The sequence below is a fragment of the Camponotus floridanus genome, unplaced genomic scaffold (genome assembly GCF_003227725.1).
Source record: "Camponotus floridanus strain SB8 unplaced genomic scaffold, Cflo_v7.5 scaffold56, whole genome shotgun sequence".
In the NCBI taxonomy this organism is placed as follows: domain Eukaryota; kingdom Metazoa; phylum Arthropoda; class Insecta; order Hymenoptera; family Formicidae; genus Camponotus; species Camponotus floridanus.
In genome coordinates, this window is record NW_020229725.1 from 1,112,765 (window position 1) to 1,138,803 (window position 26,039).

A 26,039-nucleotide genomic window follows, 5' to 3' on the forward strand; every position below is an offset into this window, starting at 1 on the left:
ACGTATAGTTTGTATATACATATATGTAAGAAAGTCAATTTTACAACGAAAATAATTATCAAGATACAGTCAATTTTACAACAAAAATAAATGTCAAGATACAGTCTCCTCAAATTTTAATAATTATTAAACATTAATTATTTTATTAATATCTAGATGCGCATGCGCTCCTCAAGTACATTAATGATTGGTGCAATTTGAATCTAGGAATATTTCTAGGGAGACAAGATAAATTTTTACCATCAACTTTCCCATCTATGTCATGTAATTCTATGATGTCAGATGAGTTGTCATTGAATTTTCCATAAATAATCGTTTTTTATTACATATGTATTGTGCGTTTAGTGTGTCAGAGCGTATGCAAGACAATTTGTCTTACGTGGAAATGTCATTTCTTAGAAATACCTGAGCACGTTAACACTATGGCGAGTTCTATTGAAGAAATAAAAGAGCCATTGTCTGTGAACAACAAAGGTTATATTTCCGATCTATTTAACAATATTATTCAATTATAAATGTAATTAATATAGTTGTTAATATAAATATAATTGTTCATAACTAATTACGTAAAACTATTTACAACTAGAAAAAACTTGTAAGTTTTTTACCATATGTGTTTCTTTGAAAAAATTTCATGTATTCACTGTTACTTCAGGATATATGGCTCCAAGAATGTCAATATCATATGAAGAGATGGCCACAAAGCTTCTCAATGAGAAGCTCCTTTTAACGGCTTTGGAGTTGCATGCTGAATTATGCGAAGCTGGCAAGGAATTGCCCATTCTTAAGGAGTTCTTTTCAAATCCAAATAATTTCGAGAACTCTAATATCAAACCAGAACCATTTACACCAATGCGTATGTATTTTGTTAGTCTTGTAAAAAATATTGAGATTTTATTAAAATTTTAATATGAACAATTTTTTCTTAACACAAAATAGATATATTTATTTAACTCTTGTATAGCAAATATTTACAAAACAAGACATAAAGAATTGAACTAATTTAAATAATTAAAAAAAAAAATAAAAATAAAAATAGTTTTAAGATTCACATATGTTATTAGTTGAGCTGAATTAATATATTTCATTAATTTGATGATAAATAATAAATAAAACATTACATATTAGCCAGATCTTCTAGTCAGGCAACTTTGGATTCTCTCGATATGACGCGATATTCAGAGGATGGGGCTGGTGTTGATGAAAGAGTTGCTATTCTGGAATTTGAATTGCGCAAGGCCAGAGAAAATATTTCGGCACTGCGTGCTAATCTAACTGTAGTAACAGGTATGTTTTTCTTACATAGCATCTTTTCATATTGATTTGTATAATGCTAATTTCTAATTAATAATATAAAATTAAATTAATATAATATTAAAAATTTCAGAGTTGGAAGGTACACATAAGACACCAGACAAGAGCTCTGAAAAGAATCTCACTATTGAACTGCCCATAAAACCACATGAGCAGCGAGCATTGAACTTTCTCATCAATGAATATTTATTGGCAAGATCTTATAAGCTTACTTCGATTACCTTCAGTGATGAATGCGAAGATCAAGACTTTGAAGACTGGCAAGATGTTGGATTGGATATACCAAAACCCACAAAATTATTGCAGATATATCGGGAGCATATGAGAGCCAATGGATATGACAAATCTCCATCTGTCAGTATTGCTATACAAACGGATTTTGCGGTTGAAGAGATAGAGGAGCAGAAGGATAATTCTCAAGAAATGGTTTGTTATTTTAGATAATTGCAAAGCTTTTCTAAAGTTTTAGAAGCTAAAATGTAACCATAAATGCTTATATTCTCAAATTCTAAGAACATGCTACATATTCCTTATAGGTAGAACAGATTGAAAGGTTACAGCAGCAAATTATAGTATTGGAACAAGAGAAAACTGCTCTTCAAGAAGTTATTTCCTCAAATAAGGAGAATGTCATAGAAAATCCAATCAAAGTGAGTCAATTAATTAAATGAAGAAAATTTTCTTTTTGCTTTATAAAATAATTAAAGTTAAAAATTTTTTTAAATTATAAAATCTATGCATATTTTATAATTAAGGTTTAATAATTTTATTAAAGTATATGCACACTTATATGTTGCACAAAAAAATAATTATTGTTTGATTTACAGTCAGGTAGTTGTGGAACTATCCGTACCATCAATTCCAGCTCAACAACTCCTGACAAATTTGAACTGCTTGAATCATTACCAAGGGACATGTCAATCACAACTCAGGAACCAGAAGAAGATGATAGTGCTTCTGCAGTAGTTAGTCTAGATGAAACAGATCCAGGAGACAAAGAATGGACCAGGCTACAGTTACCTAGAGTAAATATTACAGAGAAATCTTCTGTTTTACCAACTGCATCTTCCAGGTTGGTTATTTTATAGATATTTAATTTTGTAAAATTTTTTATCGAGTTAATCAATTAGATATAAACAAGAAATAAAAAATAAAATAAAATAAATTTTACAAAGTAATTAATTCATATGTGAAAATATTATTACTTGAAAATTTCTGTGTATCTAGCTTAATTATACATTGCAGAGATTTGCCCATAAAATTCAAATTAGAATTAGCGGCGCATTGTTTGGCAAACGTTTCGGGATCAATAATATCTTCAATGGAGGAGTCATTAAAGCGCGGAGTTACACGAGATACATTAGTCGAGATTCTGACATATATTCTGCCACGCATAGTACCCAACATCATCCTTAACAAGCGCGAAGAGATAATTCCTTTGATTATCAGTGCAATTCATCTGCATTCCAATCTTAGCGAGAGAGAGAAATTGTTGCAGCTATTATTTAATTTAAAGAAGAGGCCACAGGAAGACGAACGGCAAATGATATTAGCTGGTTAGAGCAAAATATCCAATATACAATTTAATAATCTAAATTATTAAATTTACTAATAATTATTAATAATTATTAAATACGTAACATTTATAATTTTTAGAGAGAAAGAATTGTGCTTGTGTGTAACATATATATATTTCAACAGTATTTATATGATTTAGGAATTTAATGTTCTGATTACTGAAAACTAAACTATCACTGAGTTTCTTTCCATTTTTTATAACATTAGGATTAGTTGTAATGGCGAAACTTGCGGAAGAACCACTGGAAGGCGAAGAAATTCTAACAATCTGTTGGGAACAGAGTCAACACAAGTATCCCGAGAGAAGATTATTAGCTGTTGAATGTTGTTCTGTGCTGGCATCTTATACATCGGCTTCTATCAGGAACTCACTGATGCTGTCAATGTTACAACAGATGTTATTGGAAGATAAGGATCCTGTTGTTCGAACTAGCGTTGTGAAAACTCTTGCATTTCTTATAGCTTTAATGGATGATCCTGACAAATATTTCCAGGTAGATATTATTTTATTTAAACAATTTTTATATTAATTTTCCTTCATAAGTTTTTGTATATATCATGAATATGATATAATAAATACATACATATAAATCTATTGCTACATATAAATTGATATACATTACAGTGCGAGGAACTGGCATTAACGGCACTTCACGACACCTCATCAATAGTCGTTGAAACGGCATCGTCAATATTGTTACCGGTTCTAGCACAATGGGCGTTATCTTTGAAGAGGCTGCATGTAAATCTGCTGCCGCGCATAATCTCGAAAGTGAAGAATCAATTGAAGCCAACACATTCCCAGGCTTCGCCGAATAAAGACTATGTCGACGAAGAAAAGTTGGTGCCATCGATCGGTATTTTACAATGTATTTTGCCATATACAGTATTATGCGTCGCTGATACCAACGCAGTGCGAGCCTGCATCGAGAATGGAACATCGTCGGACTTGTGTGAGTTGTTAGAAAAAACAAATAAGTATCTATAATAATAAATATATTAAAATGCATATTTAAATTATTATACGAAAAAAAAGAGTATATAAAAGATAATGTAAAGATATTGTGTGAGGTATTAAAATCTGTCAGATTTAAGAATTCAGAAGATTTAAAAATTCAAGAAATAAAAAAAAATTGTAAAATTGAATTTGAATTTAAATGATTATAAAGTTGAATTTGAAAGATTAAATGAGTAAAAAGAAAAATGGAAAGAAATTTCAAAGAATTTATTTAAATTCACCTGAGTAAAATTCTGAAAATTTAAATTTAATATTAAAATTCGAGTTCGAAACTCAACAGGATTTTAGGATCTAAAGAAATTAAAATCCGAAAAATCTCTTTGAGAAATTCGTGTTAGAGATTTTGTAAATAAAACTCATAAGCTCGCACAAAAACAAAAGCACAAAAGTTTTCTAGAAACTTTGTGGTGCAGCCGAGGAATTTCTGGTCTTGTGTCACTCCAATATCATCGATCCAAGGATATTCTATGAGGGTCCCATAGACATCGGTGTTCTCCTCAATACTTTCTTCTCCAAATCCTGGGAGGATGCATCTTGGCCAGAGTTAGAATGGTTTACAAAAAAACTGTATGTAAATATTATTACTTCATTATTGTAATAATGGTGAAAAAACTTTCACATACAAATGTAATTTTGACATCAATTAATTTTTTCATGAACATTATTTTAAGATAAATTTTACAATAATAAATAATAAGTTTAAAATGCAAATTTTTGAACAAGTTTGATTATTCACAATTCATATTTTATTCGTTTTCGAATTAATCTTAGAAGATATTTTTATCCCTTTTTGCAGAGTATTTGATGTCTTGGAAATGGTGAAATCTGTGGACGCAGCACACGAAAATATTTTGAAGGCACTTCTTATGTACATTCACTCATTGTGCGTGGGATTTGGGAAATATATTACACAATTTAGGGTAAATATAAGATTCTGTCTAGAAAAATGTTGAAAATTCTTAGATTCTAAAATTTCACAGTTCTTGAATATTTTTCTTATAAAAATTCTTAATTTTTAAAATTTTTTATTAATATCTTATAAATATTGTCACATTTAGGATAATTTTATAAAAATATTTCAGATACAGACAGCATTTTTCCCAGAAGTAGCAGAACTCGAAAAGCAATTGACAACACTATCGACAGATAAAAAGAATATGAATCTCACATTGATCCCCAGTTATTTGATAATCCTGAGCACTCTCGATCTCACAGAATTCGCAAACTATTTTAAACAGTTTCTTGTGGTCCTATCTATGAGCGGTACAAGCATATCCTGGCTGCAAATCGCCGCGAGCATTCTATATGCTCAAGAACAAATACAAGAATATGTGCTTGCTAGTTTATGGGATGGTTTGTATCAGATATCTTTTTTCATATTATTAGTTTATTAGCTTACGAAAGAAATAATATTCGAGTATAATATAAAAAATAAAAATATTATAATAATAAGAAATTTAAAAAAATATTTTTTTTTATTATTATGAAGCTACAATTATTATATTAATCTATTTCTACAAATTTTTAAAGTTTAACTAAAGATCGATATATACATATATATATAGCATCTTTATTTTTTAAAATTAATATGTATATGTTTATTATAATCCTAGAGAACGTTTTTGAATCGTAGATCAAACTTGTATAATTTCTTCTTCATAGGTGTGGTACATCAAAGGTCAACTGTACGATGCGCAACGGCAACACTATTTGGTTCCGCTATTGCACACGTTTCAGATCGGCTGGCAAATGCTAAGATCGTGCCAGCCATCGTAACGCTCGCCAGTGATCCTGAAGTGTGAGAGACTCTTCTGTACTTATACATGCATGTATCTCAAATTCTTGGATGTTTAACATTATTAGTTTCTTAAAATTTTAACCGTCGTAATATTTTTAAATATTTATATATAAACTACAAGATATTATGCGTCTTTTATTTAAAAATTTTGAATCTCACGAGCAATAAGAACTAAACACAGGATAGTTGTGTATCAATTTCATATGAAATTAATTTTTTAAACTGAAAAACTTTAAACTAATTAATGTTTTTAAATTAATTAATGTGTGCAGAGCACAACCCATCCTGTGTTTGGTTTAGTCTGCAAATTTATATTTTGTAGTAGAATCTTTAATCTATTAATCTCTTAATTGTTTAATTAACAATGTTTAAGTATTATATAAATGCAAGAGAGCGAGCTCCTATATAAAATAATCTTCTCTGTAATATTTATATTTTTCATCATCTTTATACTCTATAAAGTATTGAAACAAATATTTTCAGTGGCGTACGATGCGCTGCAATCTCTTCGTTGGGCCGTATAATAACGGAGTGTAAAGTGAGAGAAGCACGCGATAAAGCTCGACTAACATTGGAAACGATTGCAAAAGATTCTCAAGGATTCTCGCAAACTCTGGCGACTTCATTAGTGTCCACGTTCGCATTCATCGCCCCCACTTGTCCGCAAAATTACATAGAGGACGGTAAGTGTTATATTGTGCTCTGTAATATTTCTTTCTTTCTGTTTATATAATCACAAAACAAATATTTTTTTAATGTACAGCTTATTTAATTCTTGCAATATTAAATTCAATAAAAGATTATTAATTTTCTTCTTACATCTCTCTTTATATTATTTTTATTTATCAGTATTATTGCATGTTATATGTATTGTTGTACTGTCATTTGCAGTAATAGCAACGCAATTATCGACGATTGCTTCATTCGCACTTCAACATAGCCGCAAGATCGAACTAGTAAACGCACTAGTGGAAGCATACTCAGTGTTGGTCTATTGTCCGTTAAGTAGTCAATGCGTTTCTGGTATAGTGCTGCCCGGATTGAGACATCTCGAGATATTGGTGAATCAATGCTTGCCTCAACAAAAAGATGCGGTGCGTTCATTGCTGAGGGAAGCGGAATCCAAACAGGATTTGTCAAAACCAATAGAAAGGTATTGTACATGAAAATAACTGTCTCTTATATCAAATATCTTAATAATACTTATAATAAATTAAATCATAAGTTAATCACAAAATAATATATCATAAATGATATAAATGTTATATAAAAAAGCATAAAAGAAATTACATATTATTATTATTTATTATAGTTTATATAGTTTATAATAAATAATCTAATAAGAATTAGAATTCATAAATTTTTGGATTTTCTCTTTATAGATTTTTATATATTTTCCTGTAAAAGTATTTTATATCTACTCTATAAATATTTTTTTATATCAGTACATAAAAATTTAAATCTTTGCGACCATTTCTCTTTAGGACACTCTCAACAAGTTCCGGGCTTTCTCTATCCATGGCGACAATGAACGTAGGTCAAGGTGTCGAGGATATGCGACAAAGGATGAGCAAAATCTTTCAACAGAAAACCGTATCGCCTAGTATGCCGAGTATTTTCCGCAAGAAATAAACTCCTCATCTCATAGCACATACAATTGTGAGAAAATCAGGTATTAAATTTATTCGCGAGTGTTTCGCCAAACGTTTACGTAACTCGCAACTCGCAAGAGAAATCACAAGGTTGTTGTTAGAGGTAAATGTATAATATTGTTTTAATAAATGTTAACTTATTTTTTTATCATAGCTGTAAGTTAAACATGTAAATTATTTTGTTTAAATATCAACGATATAGATGAAAGATTTTAAAGAGTCAAAAGAAAGTATGTGAATTTTTTCAAGTTTTGTATAAAACTCAAAAATCAAATCTATGCACGTTCGCAAACATTCCGATAACATTCCCCGCTCACCTTTCCGACGATCTCCGTAATAGCTCGCTGTAAAATAGGAGATTCAAGACGCAATGATTAACAGTAATTAATGTTTAATTTCGAAATCTGTTACTTTACATAGTAATAAACAAACGTCATAGATCATATCGTATATCATATCATATATCATATCGCATATCATATATATATAATACACAAGTGTTTTCCTCGTAGAAGTAGTTTACAAAATCAGACTTTCTAGGAATACACATCCTGTTGCGTCCTGCTCTCTTGCTCGGTTCTCTGTTTTCTTTATTTTTCTTTTTATATAATCACAGCTTATCCTGATGCGTTAACGAAACGTTGCTATTGTGTGTGTTCTTTTTTTCGGTTAATTAATCGACACAATATCGCCAGAGAGAATCCGCCGCGACGTACTCTCGATCTCAATGGACAATTTTCGCGAGATCGAAGTCCACGTCGCGTTTTATTTCACATTACTCTCACGCGGTGCAATCTTTGAGAAACCCTCGTTATTTTATGCGACACAGATTATCAAAAATTTTCGAACGTTACCTAAAAGTATCCGATCTCTGGCAACGACCTGAGGAAAGGGAAAGGGAATCTAAAAGCTCAGTCTACTATAGAACCAAAATTGATCGGCGTGGATCTATAAAAATCACATAAATAGCACTCGATCAGCCGTAACGCGTTTAAATTAACGGGCAAAGTACTTTCGCAATATCTTACTAATTCTCCTTCCTTTCTTTTTCTATTCTAACTTTCCTAAAATTTAATCGCTAAAAAAAACAGCGCCGTTAATCACGCGGGTCAATATCTCTCTTTTCTTTTCGCCGTATCATCTATTTTTCTCTCACGATTAGTATCTACAGCATTAATAGATCCCTCTGTCTAATTTTCGTTAACAGACTATAATTACACCGCACTTTTGACTTCCACGTGTGTGCGATCGAAAAACAACAAACGAAACGCTTCGCGTGAAGAGAAAAAGGACCAACGAAAAAAGGAACACCAAAGAACCCAAGTGTTAATCCAAGAAAAGAAAATCGAACAAAGGAAAAGGGGGTCGTTTGATGAATCGTTAAGAGTCGCTTGCATATATGTGACAAGGCGCGCGATTACGTGAATCGCTTGTTTTTCTTTTTTTCTTATTTTTTTTTTCTTATGAATCCGCGACACGAGAGTTACAAATCGCAATATAGAATCGCGAATCGTAGAATCACGAATTACATTACGCACACATACATCAACGTATGTACTATAATTAATACTTAGCCTATCCCGCGTGTGTGTATGTATATGTGTTATGTGTATGTGTGTAGTAGTATACATACGCGTATATAATATATATATATATATATATACATTGAATATTTTTATTACATCGTTGGAGAACGGTGGCGATGCGAAACCGCGCGTCTCAAAGGGAGAACCGAGCGCGGTTCACTAAAAAAAAATATATATATATATATGCATGTGTGTGTGTGTATGTGTATATGTATGTATGTATATATCTGTATGTGCGTATGTGTGTATCGTTTCGTATTGTATTATTAACGAAACGCGCTGTAGGACTCGCCTCTGGAGCACCTCATGTGCGAATTAAAAAGAACCACATCGCTCTAAGTCCGCTAAGCTTCCGCTTCGATCGACGATCGATCATTCTCTGACATCCCGGATACGCATCCGTTGTACTTGTTTCCGGATGTACGAGGAAGTTTCATTGGAAACTACCGGCCGGGATATTTTCTCTTGCGGAGAAACGCAACGGACGAGAATTACAATGTGTCAATATGTCATTTTCAGAGAATCACGCGCAAAGAATCTTCCCGGCATCTTGCCCGGTTTCTTATGATTTAGGAACATTTCTGTGCGATGAAACATGTTCAAATTATTGAATCAAGACTTCTACAATTCTTATACACATTACATTCTATTACGAAAGTAGAAAATGTTAGAATTTCTTTCAGCTCTTTCACAGTCATTATTTATGAATTATTGTATCTCAAATATTCTCAGATAAAACCCGAGAGTTTTTTAACATTTAAAAATAAAAAGTACGAAAAAATTCTCAAAAGAGTTAATCTGAATATTCAAGATGTCCAAGGTGCAGACTCAAGTTCGTTGATCTCATGAAAAATCGCAAGAATCCAGAAGGAAAGTCTTTCCAGCGCGATATACGATTCTCTGAGAGTCTATTTGTCCGACATGTCGTTTATTTGATTTATTCAACTCAATATATTAACAAAAACAGCTGATCCTATTTTGCAATCCTATTTTGAAACGCCCTATATGTGTATGTATATCAATAGATAAATGAAACGGCAGCATCATAAGTTCAAAATATAGCAGTATACACATCGACGTATTATCCTGTTGGCAAGAGATCGATTTTTCACCCTTCTTTTCTTATCTTTTCCATCGCATTCGTAAATGTAATAAAAAATATATGAAAACAAAAAAAGACGAAAAATCGATCTCCTGTAAACAGTAATCTTTTCTCTCTTTCTCTCTCTCGCACTTTTTCTCTCATTTTATTTACTCTCAATACAATGTGTGTTGTATGTGTAGATACATACGCATCATCGTAACACCTAAAGCCAAAAGCTCCTGTTTCTTATAATAATAATAATAATAATAATAATAATAATAATAATAATAATAAAATAATGATGAGATAATAGTATATAATAGCAATCAATAGTACTATTAATTAATATTAGAATAGTGGTAATCGATAATCAATAATGTACACCATACTTTGAGGCACTTAAATGCGTGCTCAATTAGTCATCCCGATTCTCGCAACACTAGCTACTCCGAATTAGTATGTTCTCTCGCGCACATTCTATTTTTTTCATTCTCTCTCCTTGCCGATAATAGAAGCATGACCCTAAAATTCTTAAATGTCTCAACACACCTCATAGTCAGAAGGTCAAGTAGAAAGAATAAGATTTGATCGCGGCGAAGAGCATAAATAAGCGCTTAGTTAAAAAAAAGGGAATTGAGTTTGATGCAAAACCGGAAGTTGCCACGCGATGCTTATGGTGGTCTCCGGAATCGACGGAATTGACCATTGACCACCATGGTGAACAACGCTCGTTCGTGAGAGCATGGGAGCAACTGCGACGAACGAGACGGCGGAAGAGTAAAGAAGAACCACTGGACTTGAAGATTAAAATTAAGAAAATTGGGATGGAATTGCGATGGGAGCTTATAGAAAGTAAAAAATAGATTTGCTCATCTCCCGGAATAATGCCTAAGAATTGGGACAGAAATTTGCGTTGTTTGAACAAATTAGGTAATTGAAAATCAAAAATAAAAAATAAGAAAAAAAGAAATCAAATAGGGAGTATGTGAATGTTCAATTACTTCTTGAAACAACGCACAAGTCAAAAAAATATTTCAGAATAATTAGGAGGAAGTCTTCTAGAGATTCGTTTTATTCGGAATAGGCGAGAAAACGCCGGAAATCAAGTCGAGATAAAATTGTGAAAAATTTCGAGATGGGTAACCATAAGACGTAGCTTCGAAGTGCAAAACTTGGAAAATTCTCGGGCAGGTCTTTCGAAAAATCTCAAAACTCCAAAAGATCAGGAATTGAAGAATTCGATAATATCGAATGTGAATTTAGTTCCAATTCAAACATTAGATATCTAAAATGAATTTCGCGAATTGAGGAATGATTAGGATCTATAAATAAAGATTTGTCTAACAAACTGAGTATATGGATGAGAATAGATTTATGTTCAATTCTGTAAAATATTCACTTTGATTGTATATCACGAGACTTCATTATAATACACATTTTTTGTATAGAATTTCATATAAATTTTTTCAATTCTTTCCATCACACAAACATTTTTCGCGTGTCTTATATAAGAGAAACTCTATACATTGTATATTATAATTGTAATAACATTTTCTTAAACACAAACTATTATGTTTTTAAAAAGTAGTTTTGTTTGTAAAATTCATAATATTTTCTAAGATCATTCCTCAATTATGGACTCGATTTTTATCCTAGTTTTGCCGATTCGATATTACCGCTAATTTCCTTTGCGACAATTTCCTACATACGTTATCCGCATAAAATACGAATTTATGTGTGCTTCTCGACTATCCTCCTCCCTCACCTCCTCCTTGTCATCATCATCATCATTCTTTGTCATCGCTATCGTCTTAAATCATTCATAATCTCGCATATAAAATCATACAATCTTTTCCTCTTATTAATAATTTTCTTTTTTTTCATTAAGAATTGGGGCGTGGAAGAGAGAAGAATTTTTATCGAAGGGATTCTACCGCGCTTTCTACTTGGCGAGAATCTCTATTCAGTACTGACTTCGGCGTCCAATTCGTTGCACATCGGGAGATTTCGTCAAGCAATGTATGTGTTTTTGGCACAAATATATATATGTATTATATATATATCTATATAGACATGTTTTCTCTCTGGTTATAATATTACGGCCCTGCGCGCGCGAAGGAGGGGCGGGGGAAGGGGGTTCTTTAAAAGTTAATGTATCTTATCTCTTTAACGCGTTTTTATACAAGCTAACAAATATTTACCTCAATCACAGAACCAAAAACGATATACAACAATACTCTTCTCTTACGCAAATGTACCGGGTGATCGGGAAGCCGCGCAGCCGTACGGTTGGTGCAGCCGAAAGAAAAATTTAGCACTTAAAAAAAATGGTACTTCGTTTAATGACGCGTGCGTTTTTTCCGAAGTACATTTCTCTCTCTCGATTATGTATATATATATATATATATGTATATATATATTTTGTTTATTAGATTTTTTAGATTCGTAAGTTTCTTTTTTTTAGACCTATATGTGTATATATACTCGTTATAATTAAGAGTCCTTAACTTACCAATTACTAACGAAGTCTTAAAACTAAATCTTATTAAACATTAGATATACTCAAAACCTCGGTCTACCCGAAACTCGTAAAGACTTACAAATTGATAAATGTTTAAATCATCAATTTTTTTTCATTCATTAACTTCTTAAATTTCCACCTTTCCTGTAAAATCTCTAACTTTTAAATTTCTTAAATTTTTCGATCTCCGAAAAATAGTTGCCTCACCGGGCTCTTAATAAAAAGTTCTTTCATCAATTCACATGGCACCCCATTCTCCTGACTTTAATTGCCGAACGACTTTATTCTCTCTGTTTTCTCTGTCTCAACATGGATGCCTAAATCATCAGGTTCTTAAATCTTAACGCTTAGATTTTCAAGCTCTTAAAATCTTCTCGCGTCCTACAGTCAGGAATAAATTACAAATCAAATCAATTGCATCTCACGAATTGCATAAAGCGAATAAAACAATTATGTCAACTTGCGAATATCCAATTAACATCATTAAACCGCGGCGACAAATTTGTCCCGCGGGACTCTCCGATCACCCTGTATAATAGTAGCGCCTGCAAATGCGCCGCTTTAATAACGTGCGGCGAATCTCACACACGTTCACACACACTATCTCTCTCTCTCTCTCTCTTTCTTTCATTCTTTCTCTCTTTCTTTCTTCGATTCGTCAATCGATCGATCGTTGATCGTAGGCGAGACGTCACTGTACAATGTAAAAAGTTCTCTCTTCCTCACGCGCCTGCAGCACGTGACGGCGTCGATCCAAGAGAGGGGGTGTGCTGGGGGGATAGATAGGTAGATAGGTAGGTGAAAGCAGCGGCGAGCTCCGATATCCTGATTCTCGATCCCGACCCCGAGAAAATGGCGATGACGTCGTAGCATAGCTAAATATCGTTTATTTATCCTGTTGTTGCGCGTGTGTGGTAATCTGTAGATTTTGACGTCTTGCTTCGCAATATCTAAGCTGCTTTCGCCGTTTACATGTGTCTTCCTCTCTTCCGTCACCTTCACGGTACATAAGAGAACAGAAGATATCTTGTAGATGGATCTTTTTTTCTTTCTTTAATGAAGAAACGAACTTTCGACACTTTCGGCCGATTATCTTACATCGATTCGAGGATCGGTTCATGAATGGATCGCGAAGGGAAGATATCTGTGAATGCCTGGGAAGGATTTTCAAAAATCCGAAGATCCAGATCATGCTTTAACGTTCTGACAATATCCGACAGCAATGAAAAATTTTACATCTTAAAAAGGAGACTGTTATACACACGAAGGTTTGCTGAAAAGTTTGATATTTTGATGGCAAGATACGCCAGCATTTCATTTGACTATTCTTCTTTTCCTTCGAAAATTCTTTGACATTTTAGTACAATCGATTTATTCTCCTTCAATGTATAAATATAATATTAAACTTCTCAGCACTTTTCCTCCGTATATAACTTCTTTAAAAGAAAGGAGTTTATATTAAAATTGTTTGAATACTCACGTGCAGCTTTTAAACATTTCTATCCCTCTCATCTGTTTTGTGTTTTGTACAAGGTAGTTCACGGCAATGTTGCGCTACTTGGGCATAGCTTGGCCTCGTTAGATCCTGTTATGAACCAAATATTTTTATGAACTGTTAATATAAAATATTTATTAAATTGTGGAATTTAAGAATATTCATTGTTCTGAAGTGTATAAGAAAATAAATGTAATGCAAAGTCTCTCAAGTATATATTTTAAGACAGGATTTGATGTATAGAAACGTTACATCTACACAAGCATCCAATGATTACTGTTTATACCTTAAAAGTCTTTACAAACAGTTCAATATTCACTTCCATAGATTTTTAGATATAATAATGTGTCCTTATATTTCTTAAACATTTACATGCTTTCTTAAAACGTTAATCTTTATCCACTTTATATTTGGCTTCTCAAATTTTATTATCAAATGTTCCAGCACATTATATAGGGTGTATCTTAAAAAGCTCCCACTAAGCAAATAGCGTTATTCCTGATTAAAAACCGAGTCGAAAAGTCCTGAACCATTTTTTTTCCAAGATTCATTAAATAATTAATCAGATTTAAGTATTAAAAAGATTTCTGAAAAGATGAATCGTTTAAAAATTAATACAAAACAGTTTACTTTTTTGCTTATCCAAATCTTCATATGTTGATAACGAGGAAGTTGGTCTTTTTGTTGGCGCGACTTTACTCATTAATTATTGCTTTATTAAGCATTATGGAAAAAAATGGTTCAGGACTTTTCGACTCGGTGTTTAATCAGGAATAACGCTATTTGCTTAGTGGGAGCTTTTTAAGATACACCCTGTATAATGTGCTGGAACATTTGATAATAAAATTCTTGAAGATTATATACAAAGATCTGAAATTCTTGCTCTAAATGAAAGGGAGACTCTTCTCTCGGAAACAGAGTGATACTTACTATAGGGAAGGCAGAGGCCACTCCAGTCTGCGATTGAGAGCTCTGTGAGGCAGTAGGAGGAGGGACGACGACAATATTGTTGCAATCGCACCTGGTCATCGGCTCGGCATCGTCCATCGTCGCCGTTGCTGCCGCCGTCGTCGTCGTGGTCGTCGTAGCCGTCGTTATCGTCGCCGCCGCTGGCAGGTGCGTGTTCGCGACTACAGCGTCGTCCATACCGTTCACCATGTTCAAGTCGTCAGTCTTTATAGATCTGTTAGCGGCATGTGCATTGTCAGTAATAAAGGACCAACACATGCTTACTGCTAGCTATCCTGAGCGTCTTTTATGAGACATCTCTTTAGATATCCTCTCGGACACTTTGGGTTCTCAGGAATAGATATTCCCATACGTCTTTTAACGTCCTCTTGAGAATACGAGAATGAAATATTTTAAAAATCTTCGGGAATATATATCCTTGAGTACTTTAGGTATCCTGGCTTCTCTCTTTTTCGAGATCGCGAGGTTCTTAAATTTTTATATCCTTTAGATCTTTGGACACGTCGACAGATGTGAAAGAGCATGCGTGCGTAATTGTACAAAATTTATACAGAAAGTAGAGTTGATTTTTATATGAAAATGCGATATTCTTTTTTTAAAGAATCGGTATTAATCTGCTACATAATGCGAACTATATTACGTGCACCATCACATACTAAACGCACGCTAGTAACTGTTAATCCCGTATCGCATATCAACTTCGTTCATGCACAATGAGGAGACTAAATTTCGTGTAGGCGATTCTCGAGCCAGTGAATCACTCGAAAGAATTTCGGGAACTTGAGCAAGCTATGAAAAAGCTTGAATTGACATTTTAAATTATAAGGAAATTTAAGTGTTGCTTTAACTATCCAAAAAATCGAACATTAGACCAAGCATAGAAGAGATATTAGGGAAAAACATGATTGTATTATTATTATTTATATGATTTAACAAGAAATGAAAATTTATCTCGCGAGAATCGCCTGCAATGATCGAGGGATACGCAAAAAAGAAGGATTGTTGCAATATCGCAAGACACGATTAACAAACATCAGTATACACATTGTTTATTAATTTCTAGTTCATCGCTGACAATGCAACTATAGTCATTACCAAAGGTCGATCAAAGTGCCATGCTCAGGCCGTGTGTGTATTTTCTCGTTTCTTCTCTTTATATTTATTTTGCAAAATCACGTTACGAGAATTACAACTTAACTAATAACGTTAGAATTATGAACTAGAGAAACTTCATCATCAAAATGCCTTTAAGAGTAACTTGAAACCGAACAATAATTAATATAATAGTTATATCTTAATAATATTAAAAATTTGTAATAATAAAAAGAATGACAATAGAGCAATAATATAATGATCAAATAATAATCATAATATACTAGAAAAAAAGAAAAACCCTGAAAAATAATATTGTTTATCATATCCTTATTTAACTTTTTGTTTATTTGCCGCAAGAAAAGTACAGGCACACAAGAAGAAGAGAATTATCATACCATAAATGATACCGCATACATTCCCGCACACGTATAGCGTTCTAGTGCGCTGTAGCAATAGCGGTTTAATGCTAATTTCAATCGAAGGTATGCGGCGTGCTGCACTCGTATCGAAAGAAATAGATTTCTTAAATCCTTTGATCATTGATATGCTTGAATCCTTCGATTTTCGCGAGCCCTTGGATTAAATATTATTAGAGAAAACTTTGGGTATATATGACCTGACTTAGACACACACTCCGGAATTGTTAAAAAGTCCTTAAGCATTTTCAGTTTTGTTGTTCAAGTCCTTAAAAAAAATTCAAAAATTTTAAATCCTTTGATTTTGAAGGTTTTAAAAATGTAATTCGCGAGAAAAGAATTTTTTTTGCGAATAAAAATGCAAAATATAAGAAAATAAATACATGTCAACGACAACCAAGAATTCTAAATACGCTAAAGGTATTCAAATTTCAATATTTATCTAATAATTGACACGTAAAATAATCTATTAAATCCAAGGCTCGAATATGCAGATGACTCAATGACAGCAGAGTCTATCCGGAAGAATTGAAAATATTTAGCGCATATATTCAATGATCCAGGAATGAAAGAATCTACGCGCTTTCAAGAACTAAGCATCTAAAAGAATCCATGATACCGCAAACTTAAACCCTTATTTACATACCGAATTTATACAGCATGCTTATAGAATACTTACGGAAAAAAGACAATATTTAAAGCCCTTATATACGAATAAAAAATAAAAGGTTTCTAGAAACAGAATCTCAGAAAGGCACGATAACGAACGTATCGAAGTATCGATAAGAGAAAGATGGCAAATCGTAACAATTCTGTATATATATAATTAATTTATTTATCAACTAAATATAAATGATAAGATGAGAGGATCGCCAAAGATCTAGCAACTCTAAGATTCAAAAATCTTTCGAGAGAATCCGAAAGAAATCTTGATAAAAATATATTTGTTCCAATATTCTCTTAAACAGGACAATCGAAAAAGATAATACCGAGTCTCAAAAACTTGGAAAATCTACACGGGATTAAAATATCCGCAATCTTGAATCTCGAGTCGTATTTACACTTAAATCCTTGGCTATCTCTCCAATTGCGAATAATTTTCCCATAATAAAATATACGCATTTATTGAAAATAAAAAGTAGCGAGAATGCAGGCGGATAAGACTACTCCGGTAACTCGAAAGGTATTAACGGTTAGTAACGTTCTTTTAACTCGAGATTAACTATGGCGATGGAAAAAGAAAGCTTCGACCTTTTATATTTTTTCGACAAAAAAAAGGAAAAGATCTCTCCCTCTTCCTTCCAGGTAACAGATCGATCGACGGCATGCGATCGATCGGGCCCGATCGATACCTCAGATCGGGAAGGATCGGTTTGAAGGAGGAAACGTGTATCCATCACTCTCTACAGAACAACATAGCACATAATGCAGCCAACAATAACACAATAACAACAATGAAACACAATTCGGCATTCCTCAAGGCATATATGTATTATGATACCCCATTTTACAAGGGAGTCCTACATAAAGTTCGTATGGACATCGCAATGCATATCCTTGGATCTTTAGATTTTTTTTAACACTTCTTTTGCATCTTTTTATCGTATCAATGAATCTCTCTAAGTAAAAAATTAAGGATTTTTGAAAAGTCTAAAGATCCAAAGATACAAAAAAGAGCAGTTCGGGATGGAAGAATTCGAGATATGTAGAAGAATCAAATGAGGAGAATTGGAAGATCCAAGGATACAACGGTCCACTCTGATCCAAGGATATAAAAATCCGATAACACAGGCATTTCAGGGAACCCTAACAGAGAGAGAACCCTAGCTTAATCTCTCATAAATGAAATCTATATTATATGATCCCATGTGACTCGCGCATCTGGTTTCTGTACCATCAGATATCAATTAATAATAATGTAATTAGATACAAACATAATATATATATCATATATATATATATATATATATATATATATATATATATATATGTGCGTGCGTGCGTGCGTGTGTGTGTGTGTATGATATATATATGTATGTATGTATGTATGTATATATATATATATATGTATGTATGTATGTATGTATGTATGTATGTATGTATGTATGTATGTATGTATGTATGTATGTATGTATGTATGTATGTATATATATATATATATATATATATATATATATATATATATATATATGATACTGTACATATATCCTTCTCGCAAAAAGCAAAGTACTAACTGTCATAACATAAATGTACAGGATTAAAATATAATAGAAAGTCAATTTTCGATCGCGTAAAGGGAAAAAAATATACTTGTTTAGTCAGCAAAATATAAATGAAACCTTTTTTTATGATTAAGCAAAATTTTTGCACGATTATTTTATCATCTTATCAAAATTTCAAGTAACATGATTTTAAGAATCTATAAAAAAATAAAAAAAAAATAAAAATAAAAAAACAAACAAGAATTTGACAATATAGTAATACAATTCACTAATTTGTAATGCGCGAAATTTCGTTTTCATTTTTCTTTATTTTTGACCACGTAAATATTTTTCAAAGAAAAGTTATTAGAAGCAACAAGTGAAAAATTCAGTTTAAAAAGAGATAAAACTAAAATATTTACGAATATAAAATTAAACTAAAACGGTCCTATAAAAATTAACGATTCCAGGACCAAAAACTTTTTTAACTTCTCTTTTTCTCTCTCTCTCTCTCTCTCTCTCTCTGTCTGCGCGGTAGCGCGCATATACATATATGTACATGTATTGGGAGAGCGGAAAGTTTCGTCGTACTTTGAAACAAAACAGCCGTTTTTTCGCAATTGAGAACTAAAATTTACTTAAAAAAGAAAAAAATGAATTCTACCAAAGCTTCTTGGCTCTCTTGTACGCATACGTACATACCGAATGAATAAAGGATGGTAACATCGTTGAAGAATCTAACGAAAAAAGAGATTTGTCCGAAACATTTCCACACTTCACGTCGAACTATACTATATATATTACTTCATCGGATAAAGATGTGTGTGTGGAGATCCATCGGAGGACCTCTCTCTTCTTCTAAAAATCATAACACATCTCCAATGTAGATTGGCAACCAGTTCGTCGTTCGATTCAACGCAAGTCAATTCGCGAACCAACGCAACTCTCCGCAACTGCCCGAAACATCTTTACACCGAGCGAGCGTATAATTAAAAATCCCACTCACTTATCAGGAGATGACGGGGGAGTGAGCGCGATGACAGTGCTGAGCACGGCGGCGGCTGTGTCGACCGATGACGTATTCTCGTTGTTGACCGTTGGCGGATTAAGGATATGCGCGGCGCCTGAAGAATTCGTCGACGCAGCATTTCCCACTGCGTTTCCTTGTGTTTCCGCTCCGGCATTCGCTCCAGGACTAGTGGACCTACTGGCGATAGCCGCGATCGCTGGCTGCGGAGGTGCTACGGTTTGCTGCTGTTGCAGTTGAGAAGATTGTTGCTGGTTGCCACTTTCTTTATCCTTGATGACTGCCTTGAGCTTAGCGGTGCCTTTCACGACATCGGACAATCTATTTTGCGACGAGGACTCGACGGTCCCAGTACCACTACCGCCGATATCAGTCGATACTTTGCCGTGATCAGCGTCAAGACCGGGCAGGGGCGGGAAAGCAGCCGCTTCAAGATCGAACTGTACGCCGCTACTGCGGCCACCACCGCTGACACAGTTGCTGCTGTTGCTACCTCCGCTTGCCGGCAAAGATTCCTTGATCGCTGGTAGCGAGTGATTATTTCCTGCAGCTACTTTCGTGTCCTGATCTTTGGTCCTGCGATGGTTACGGTGGCGGGGAAACGAAGGCGCCGAGGATAAGGAGGTGGAGGAGGAGGAGGAGGATTCGACTGTCGCCGTTGCTGTATCCTGGTCTTGCGCGGAGGATGACGAGGAAGAAGACGATCCCTTCGCGTGCTCGACGGACGACACGGCAGACGATGAGGAATGGAACTTTGTGCCGGACTGGTAGGAAGAGGAGGACGACGAGGAGGGCGGCTTCGAGGAAGGTAGGCTCGAAGCGTGATAAGTGGACGTGGAGTTTAGAGACACATTGCCGCCGCCCCCGGTCATAGGGGGATGAGAGCTACGATTACTCAGCGGCGGCATGGACGACGGCTGATGATGGTGGTGGTGATGGTGGTGATGATGATGATGGTTGTTGCTATTGTTACTGGGATTGGCGGGATCAATCAAGCAACTTCTATCAGAGCCATTTCTCTGTCTATGTCTATGTAGTAAAAAAAAAGGAAAAAGAAATTTAGACATTAAAATATTTTTTTAAAAATATATTCGATAAAATGATTGAATTGTAAATCGGACATTAAGCAGCGTACCTGTGGCGAGGATTGTATCTTGTGTTTGAACGAGTATACGTGTTGTGCGGTGTCATCCCGTTCATCGTAAAAACACTGGACATATCGAAATAAGCGGGACTGGTGGTTGCCCAAGGCATCATACCGTGATAGAATGGTTGCTAAAAGATAAACAGACGAAAATATTTTTAATTGATTTGTAAAAGTCTATTTAAAATTATTAGCATAAAAAACTTAAAATTGTATACTTACGTAAACAACTTGGTTCGGGTATGCCGGCATAGTCGTTTGAGGCATGGTCGTGCCATTGGTATAGAGAAAACGTTGCTGTCCAGCCGTGTAACTGCTTGGATCGTAGACAGTAGGGGGTGGAGTTCTGTAGCCATTCTTTATGCCACCTACACCAGGCACCGTTGGTATCGGTAGCCTGTTCATTGGTTTAGCTTTAATTCTCGCCATTATTGGCTTTCCCTAGGTTCAAAAAAATCAAAGTAAAAATATATAAATTTGTATCTATATAATTATATATAATTACAGATTTTCAATTATAGACTAAATAGATTATGAAAATCACTGATTGCATCATCATTAAAAACATGTATTTCACACTTTGTTGACAATTATATTCAGATAAAATTATATAAGCTTTGGTTACATAATTATGTAAAACTGTTACATAAAACAATTTACCTGAAATTCTCGAACTTCCTCGCGTAAAAACCGATAGGCCTTTTGAGCATCGTCGTCGGATTCAAATGTCACGTACCACGAACTATTATGAGCAAACTCGCACGAAATAAGCCTCGGACATCCCTCTCCGGAAAATAAATTCTGCAATGAAAATCAACATGTGTTAGAATTAAGTTTATTCTTAATTTCCTTTTTTTTTCGCGATGATTCTAAAATAACAGCTGGCTTACCTTTACATCCTCCAATGGAGTACTCTCTGGTATTTCACGAAGTATCACGATACATCGTTTGTGATTGGGTCTCACTTTCTGTCCCTCTTCGTCCACTTGTACATTGGGAGACTCTCTCAGCACCTCAGTTATGAGCTTGATATCTTTCGTCAGTTTCTTGACTTGATTAAAATTTGCTACTGTCCATATCGGTACATACTGATCATTATCCATTTGGGACAGCAAATAGGTATCGTTGGCTAAATTCTCCCTAAAAAGACAAATCGCGTTATCATTGTCGGTTCGCGTTATCATACATCTTGTTACATTATACTTTTACATATGCATGTGGTTATATAATTTGAATATTACTTGCGATGACAATGACACTTTGTGACAAAAATATCTTAAAAAATATTTTCACATATAATGATTAAGTATATGCTGAAAATTATATGCCTATATGCCTATATATTTGTTAGCTCGAACTTTTGCTCTAATTTCTAAGCAAATAACTATCGTACACATACAAAATAATTCTAAAAAATTAATTTTTTCGATTGCAATATTACTTGACAAATCAATATACATTTATATATCAGTATATATGAAAGATTATCTCAAGATAATTAAATTTCTAATAAATTTTTTTTCCCCTTTCTATTTAACCAAGAATTTAGCTAACAGATGTTACTTTAAAGTTTTAGGTTAGTAATAACTTCTTGTACATAAATCATTAAAATCATAATATATAATAAGCATATTATATGTATATGCAATGAAAAGTTGGTTTCTGAGAAATTACGTTTGATGTCAAAAGAAAATCTTTTATAATTAATGCAAATATATTTGCAAGATTATTTTATAGATCACTTTAGAATGTTAAAAACTCTGTTACCTGGAAAAATAGTACTCGAGTTGCGAAGAGAGCATCTGCTTGAGCTGTTCCAAGGGTATACCGGGAACATTTAGATCAGCCATTGGTGCAGATGGTGGCGGAGCAGCAGAAGCATCGGCCAAAGCAGCAACGTCCACTGGGCTATATCCAATGGCGCTTCCGTGCATGCCTATGGCGTGTTGGGGAGATGGTTCCAGGCTGCCGACACCAGTATCGAGAATCAGTTCACTACCACTTGGTGCACCGTTCATGACTCCGTAATCTATATTAGGCACTCCACCGCCAATCGCTCCTGCAACCTGTAGACCCAGAGGTTCAGGGGTGGCTGGGTAGACCGCCCCTGGTGGCAGCTTCCCGATGTCCCCATTCATGTAAACGTACCCTGCAAATGGAAAGAAAACATTTATAACTCTGGCAACGCTTTCTTTATCTCTGCTTATTAATGCGTCAAAGTTCATACATATGTTACAAGTGATTTATTGCTGTAACAATGATAAAACTTGTTAACATAACTAAATATTCTGTAAAGCAACAATTTATTTTTAGATAAGATTAAGATCAAAACATTTTGTTTTGTCCATTTTTCTTCAGTGACATTACATATTAATAACATATAGATCAAATCAATTGAAATCCAGAAATGGCACATTTCTATCATTCTAACCTAATCTGAATCCATAAAATTCATATCTAGTTTTTACACGAAACATCATTTTTATGCTTTTACTTGTAATTTAACAATTTGCTCAAGTAATGCTTAATCATGACTATACAAAATGAACTGGTTCTCGGATCAATTATATATAAATACATGAAATATTGCAACTATTTCACATCGTATCCAGTAGAAGTGCCACAGGAGGTCCTTCTACACCCAACATTTATCTATAGAATATTAATGCCACATGGCATAATTGTACCATACATATGTACTTTGACCAGCAGTATACTTGCGCTTAAACTACAATGTTCCATCTGTACAATATTAATACAGCCTTCACTTTTACAAGATATCATGACAACGACAATAATAATCCTTAACGGAGCAACGCAACCATCAGTGGAATAATTCGATTGAAATCCGTATGTCTACACAGCACAATTGGACGCAACTGCACATTCAAAGTACAACCGCAAAGTACAAGTATCCGATCTCTCGTCGACGACGTGCGCGAGCTTTCGCGGTGTCGAGGAAGCCGAGGAAACGAGAGGACCGAGAATAAGTCGGACGCGGGGAGGACGATTACGTCGGCGATTACGAACGGGAATGACGTCTGCTATCACGAGGATGACTCGCACACGCTGTAAAGAGCCAGGACGGACGTCGGCAATCGAGTGTCGGACTGCGTGCCACGACGACGGTCGCTCGGGGCGACTCGCGGCGCGCCAGACGAGGAACCCCGCACGGCAGGACGCGCAATATGTTGCGGAGCGCACGGCGCGTTATCGGCCAAATATAGCGCGGTCGGTACACGACACGACCTCGACGAGCCGCTATTCTTCCGACGAGGCTCCGACGCGACAGCGACAGCGACAATGACGACCACGACGACGACGACGACGACAAGCACGACGATGACAATGACAATGACAAACGTGGTAATGACAACGAGGATGATGACGATAATGACGACGACAAAGATTACGACGACCACGACCACGACTACGACCACGACGAGGACGACGAGGACGACAACGACGACGACGATCACGACAACGTGTTGGCGCGGCGCGATTTAACACGCGGAATGGAAAGACACACCAACATAAGGAAGTGGTGATGATGACGAAGGAGGATGAAGCGGCGCGATGACAAAACTACACTCGTATATTCGACCGTTAAAACTTGGACGACTTGGATGATAATGATGATGATGATGACGATGGTGATAATGACGATAATGATGATGATGATGTTGCGTTGGATGAATGGGATGGATGTTCGTTACCGAAATCACCGTTCATCTCGAGACGGGCCCGGATGATCCCATGTGCCCTGAATCTAGCGTTACGAGGTGCCTGCCTGCCTGCCTGCCTGCTCGCTCGTTCTCTCTTTCTCTCTCCCTCTCTCTCTTTCTTTCAAACGGCCTCGTGCAGATCGGTTTCTCGACTAAAATCTCTCGAGGCACACTTGGTTGTTCGCTCTCAGGTCGTCGTGCGCGCGGGGCGTCGCGAGCGCATTCGCGAATTCGTACGCTCGTGATTCACGTTCGTTCAACCTCGCCAATCGACTAGCCAGCTAAGGCTCGATCGTTGCTCGCCCGATCGCTCGCCCGCTCGCTCGTTCGCTCGCTCGCACGCACGCACGCATGCACGCACGCACGCACACGCTCGCGTGCGCGCGACGAAATATGTACGACGGCTGGCGAGACAGGCGGCGGCGAGATTGGCACGTTTCCTCGCGCGAATTCGCGACGCTGCGCGACGCGCGCCTTACGATCCGCCCTTGTGCGTCCTCCGGCCCACCGCGCCGAGCGGATCAACGCGCGGCCGTTTCGCACGACGGTGTTTCCTTACCGAGGTGGAAGAATCGAACTCAACACGGTCTCTCGAGCAAACTACAAAATGGCGGAAGGCACATGCCGTGGCGCGCGGTGCATTCTGGGCCCCCGGGTGATGCGCCGTGCGCGCAGCCCCGCCGACGTGGGGACGCGCAGGCGCAGACGCCAACGCCGACGCCGCGCGTCACTTTCGAATCTCGCCGAAATTCCACGAATATATTGGTGTTTCCCCGAAGAGAGGCTGTCGTGATGTACGTGAGAAAAAAAAGGGAGAAGTCCGTCTCGAGACGGGAATTTCGCGTTTTCAGTACTTTTCGAAATCGAACAAAGGAAGCCAGAGGGAGTCCCCCTCGTCTTTCGTAGTTTTACTTTTCGTCTCTAATTAAAATATTTTAAGATTTTCTTATTTATATGTTGACTTGTTTTCATCGATAGAAAATTAATTTCAGAACCACTTACATTTTTGAAAATGAATAAAAAATGTGAGAAAAACACAATAGGCGTATTTTAATTTTAATTCTCTTTCCTTGATTTACACACACACATACACACACACATATATCTCTCTTCTTCAGATATTCTTATCAAGATACTACGAAAGCTCGACATAAATCCAGTTTTCTTTCAAATTTCTGAAAGGAGAAGAGAAATAGAAAGCGATAAAAATTTTACCCCTTTTCAAGTTTTTATTATTTCTGGAACTTTAAATTCAAACTAAATTCCTCTTAATTTTATATTCTTGTAAGAAAAGTAAGCGTACAATTTTCTTCGAATAAACAGTTGCAAATAATAACAGTTGATTGAATATTTTAACTTTTCCACAATTATCTCTAAATTCATATTTTGTATACTCTATATATTACATATTCCTCG

General features: G+C 35.3%; 2 protein-coding genes across 7 annotated transcripts; one reads left to right on the top strand and one right to left on the bottom strand.

Annotated features, from left to right (window-relative positions):
• Positions 1-273: 273 nt before the first annotated feature.
• Positions 274-7,719, top strand: LOC105251847 (lisH domain and HEAT repeat-containing protein KIAA1468 homolog). Of its 2 annotated transcripts, XM_011258896.3 has the most exons (16): positions 274-474; positions 656-856; positions 1,129-1,287; positions 1,388-1,740; positions 1,851-1,964; positions 2,142-2,386; positions 2,560-2,870; positions 3,100-3,386; positions 3,518-3,845; positions 4,324-4,477; positions 4,707-4,830; positions 4,993-5,263; positions 5,573-5,708; positions 6,192-6,391; positions 6,600-6,861; positions 7,193-7,719. In XM_011258896.3, exons 1-16 carry the CDS (start codon positions 423-425, stop codon positions 7,338-7,340), a joined length of 3,345 nt encoding a protein of 1,114 aa, XP_011257198.1. In that variant the 5' UTR covers positions 274-422; the 3' UTR covers positions 7,341-7,719. The 2 variants fall into 2 exon arrangements, with proteins under 2 accessions (XP_011257198.1, XP_011257199.1); XM_011258897.3 differs by lacking the exons at positions 6,600-6,861; positions 7,193-7,719 and having other exon boundaries at positions 5,573-5,735; positions 6,192-6,374.
• Positions 7,720-7,734: 15 nt separating this feature from the next.
• On the bottom strand, positions 7,735-25,295 carry LOC105251846 (la-related protein CG11505). Of its 5 annotated transcripts, none has more exons than XM_011258893.3 (10): positions 25,183-25,295; positions 22,666-23,047; positions 21,789-22,038; positions 21,559-21,699; positions 21,121-21,339; positions 20,890-21,029; positions 19,734-20,783; positions 14,977-15,229; positions 14,032-14,136; positions 7,735-13,547 (listed from the first exon to the last, which is right to left on the bottom strand). In XM_011258893.3, exons 2-9 carry the CDS (start codon positions 23,034-23,036, stop codon positions 14,041-14,043), a joined length of 2,520 nt encoding a protein of 839 aa, XP_011257195.1. In that variant the 5' UTR covers positions 23,037-23,047; positions 25,183-25,295; the 3' UTR covers positions 7,735-13,547; positions 14,032-14,040. The 5 variants fall into 5 exon arrangements, with proteins under 5 accessions (XP_011257195.1, XP_011257194.1, XP_011257193.1 ...); XM_011258892.3 differs by having other exon boundaries at positions 24,624-25,248; XM_011258891.3 differs by having other exon boundaries at positions 24,615-25,248.
• Between the last annotated feature and the right edge of the window lie 744 nt (positions 25,296-26,039).

Coding starts and splice junctions, on each gene's coding strand:
- LOC105251847 (XM_011258896.3), top strand. CDS start 423: ATGGCGAGTTCTATTGAAGAAATAAAAGAGCCATTGTCTGTGAACAAC. Junction 2,871..3,099: donor ACGGCAAATGATATTAGCTG/GTTAGAGCAAAA, acceptor TTATAACATTAG/GATTAGTTGTAATGGCGAAA. Junction 3,387..3,517: donor ATCCTGACAAATATTTCCAG/GTAGATATTATT, acceptor TATACATTACAG/TGCGAGGAACTGGCATTAAC.
- LOC105251846 (XM_011258891.3), bottom strand. Junction 21,340..21,558: donor AGGAAGTTCGAGAATTTCAG/GTAAATTGTTTT, acceptor TTTTGAACCTAG/GGAAAGCCAATAATGGCGAG. Junction 14,137..14,976: donor TGGCCTCTGCCTTCCCTATA/GTAAGTATCACT, acceptor GGTTCATAACAG/GATCTAACGAGGCCAAGCTA.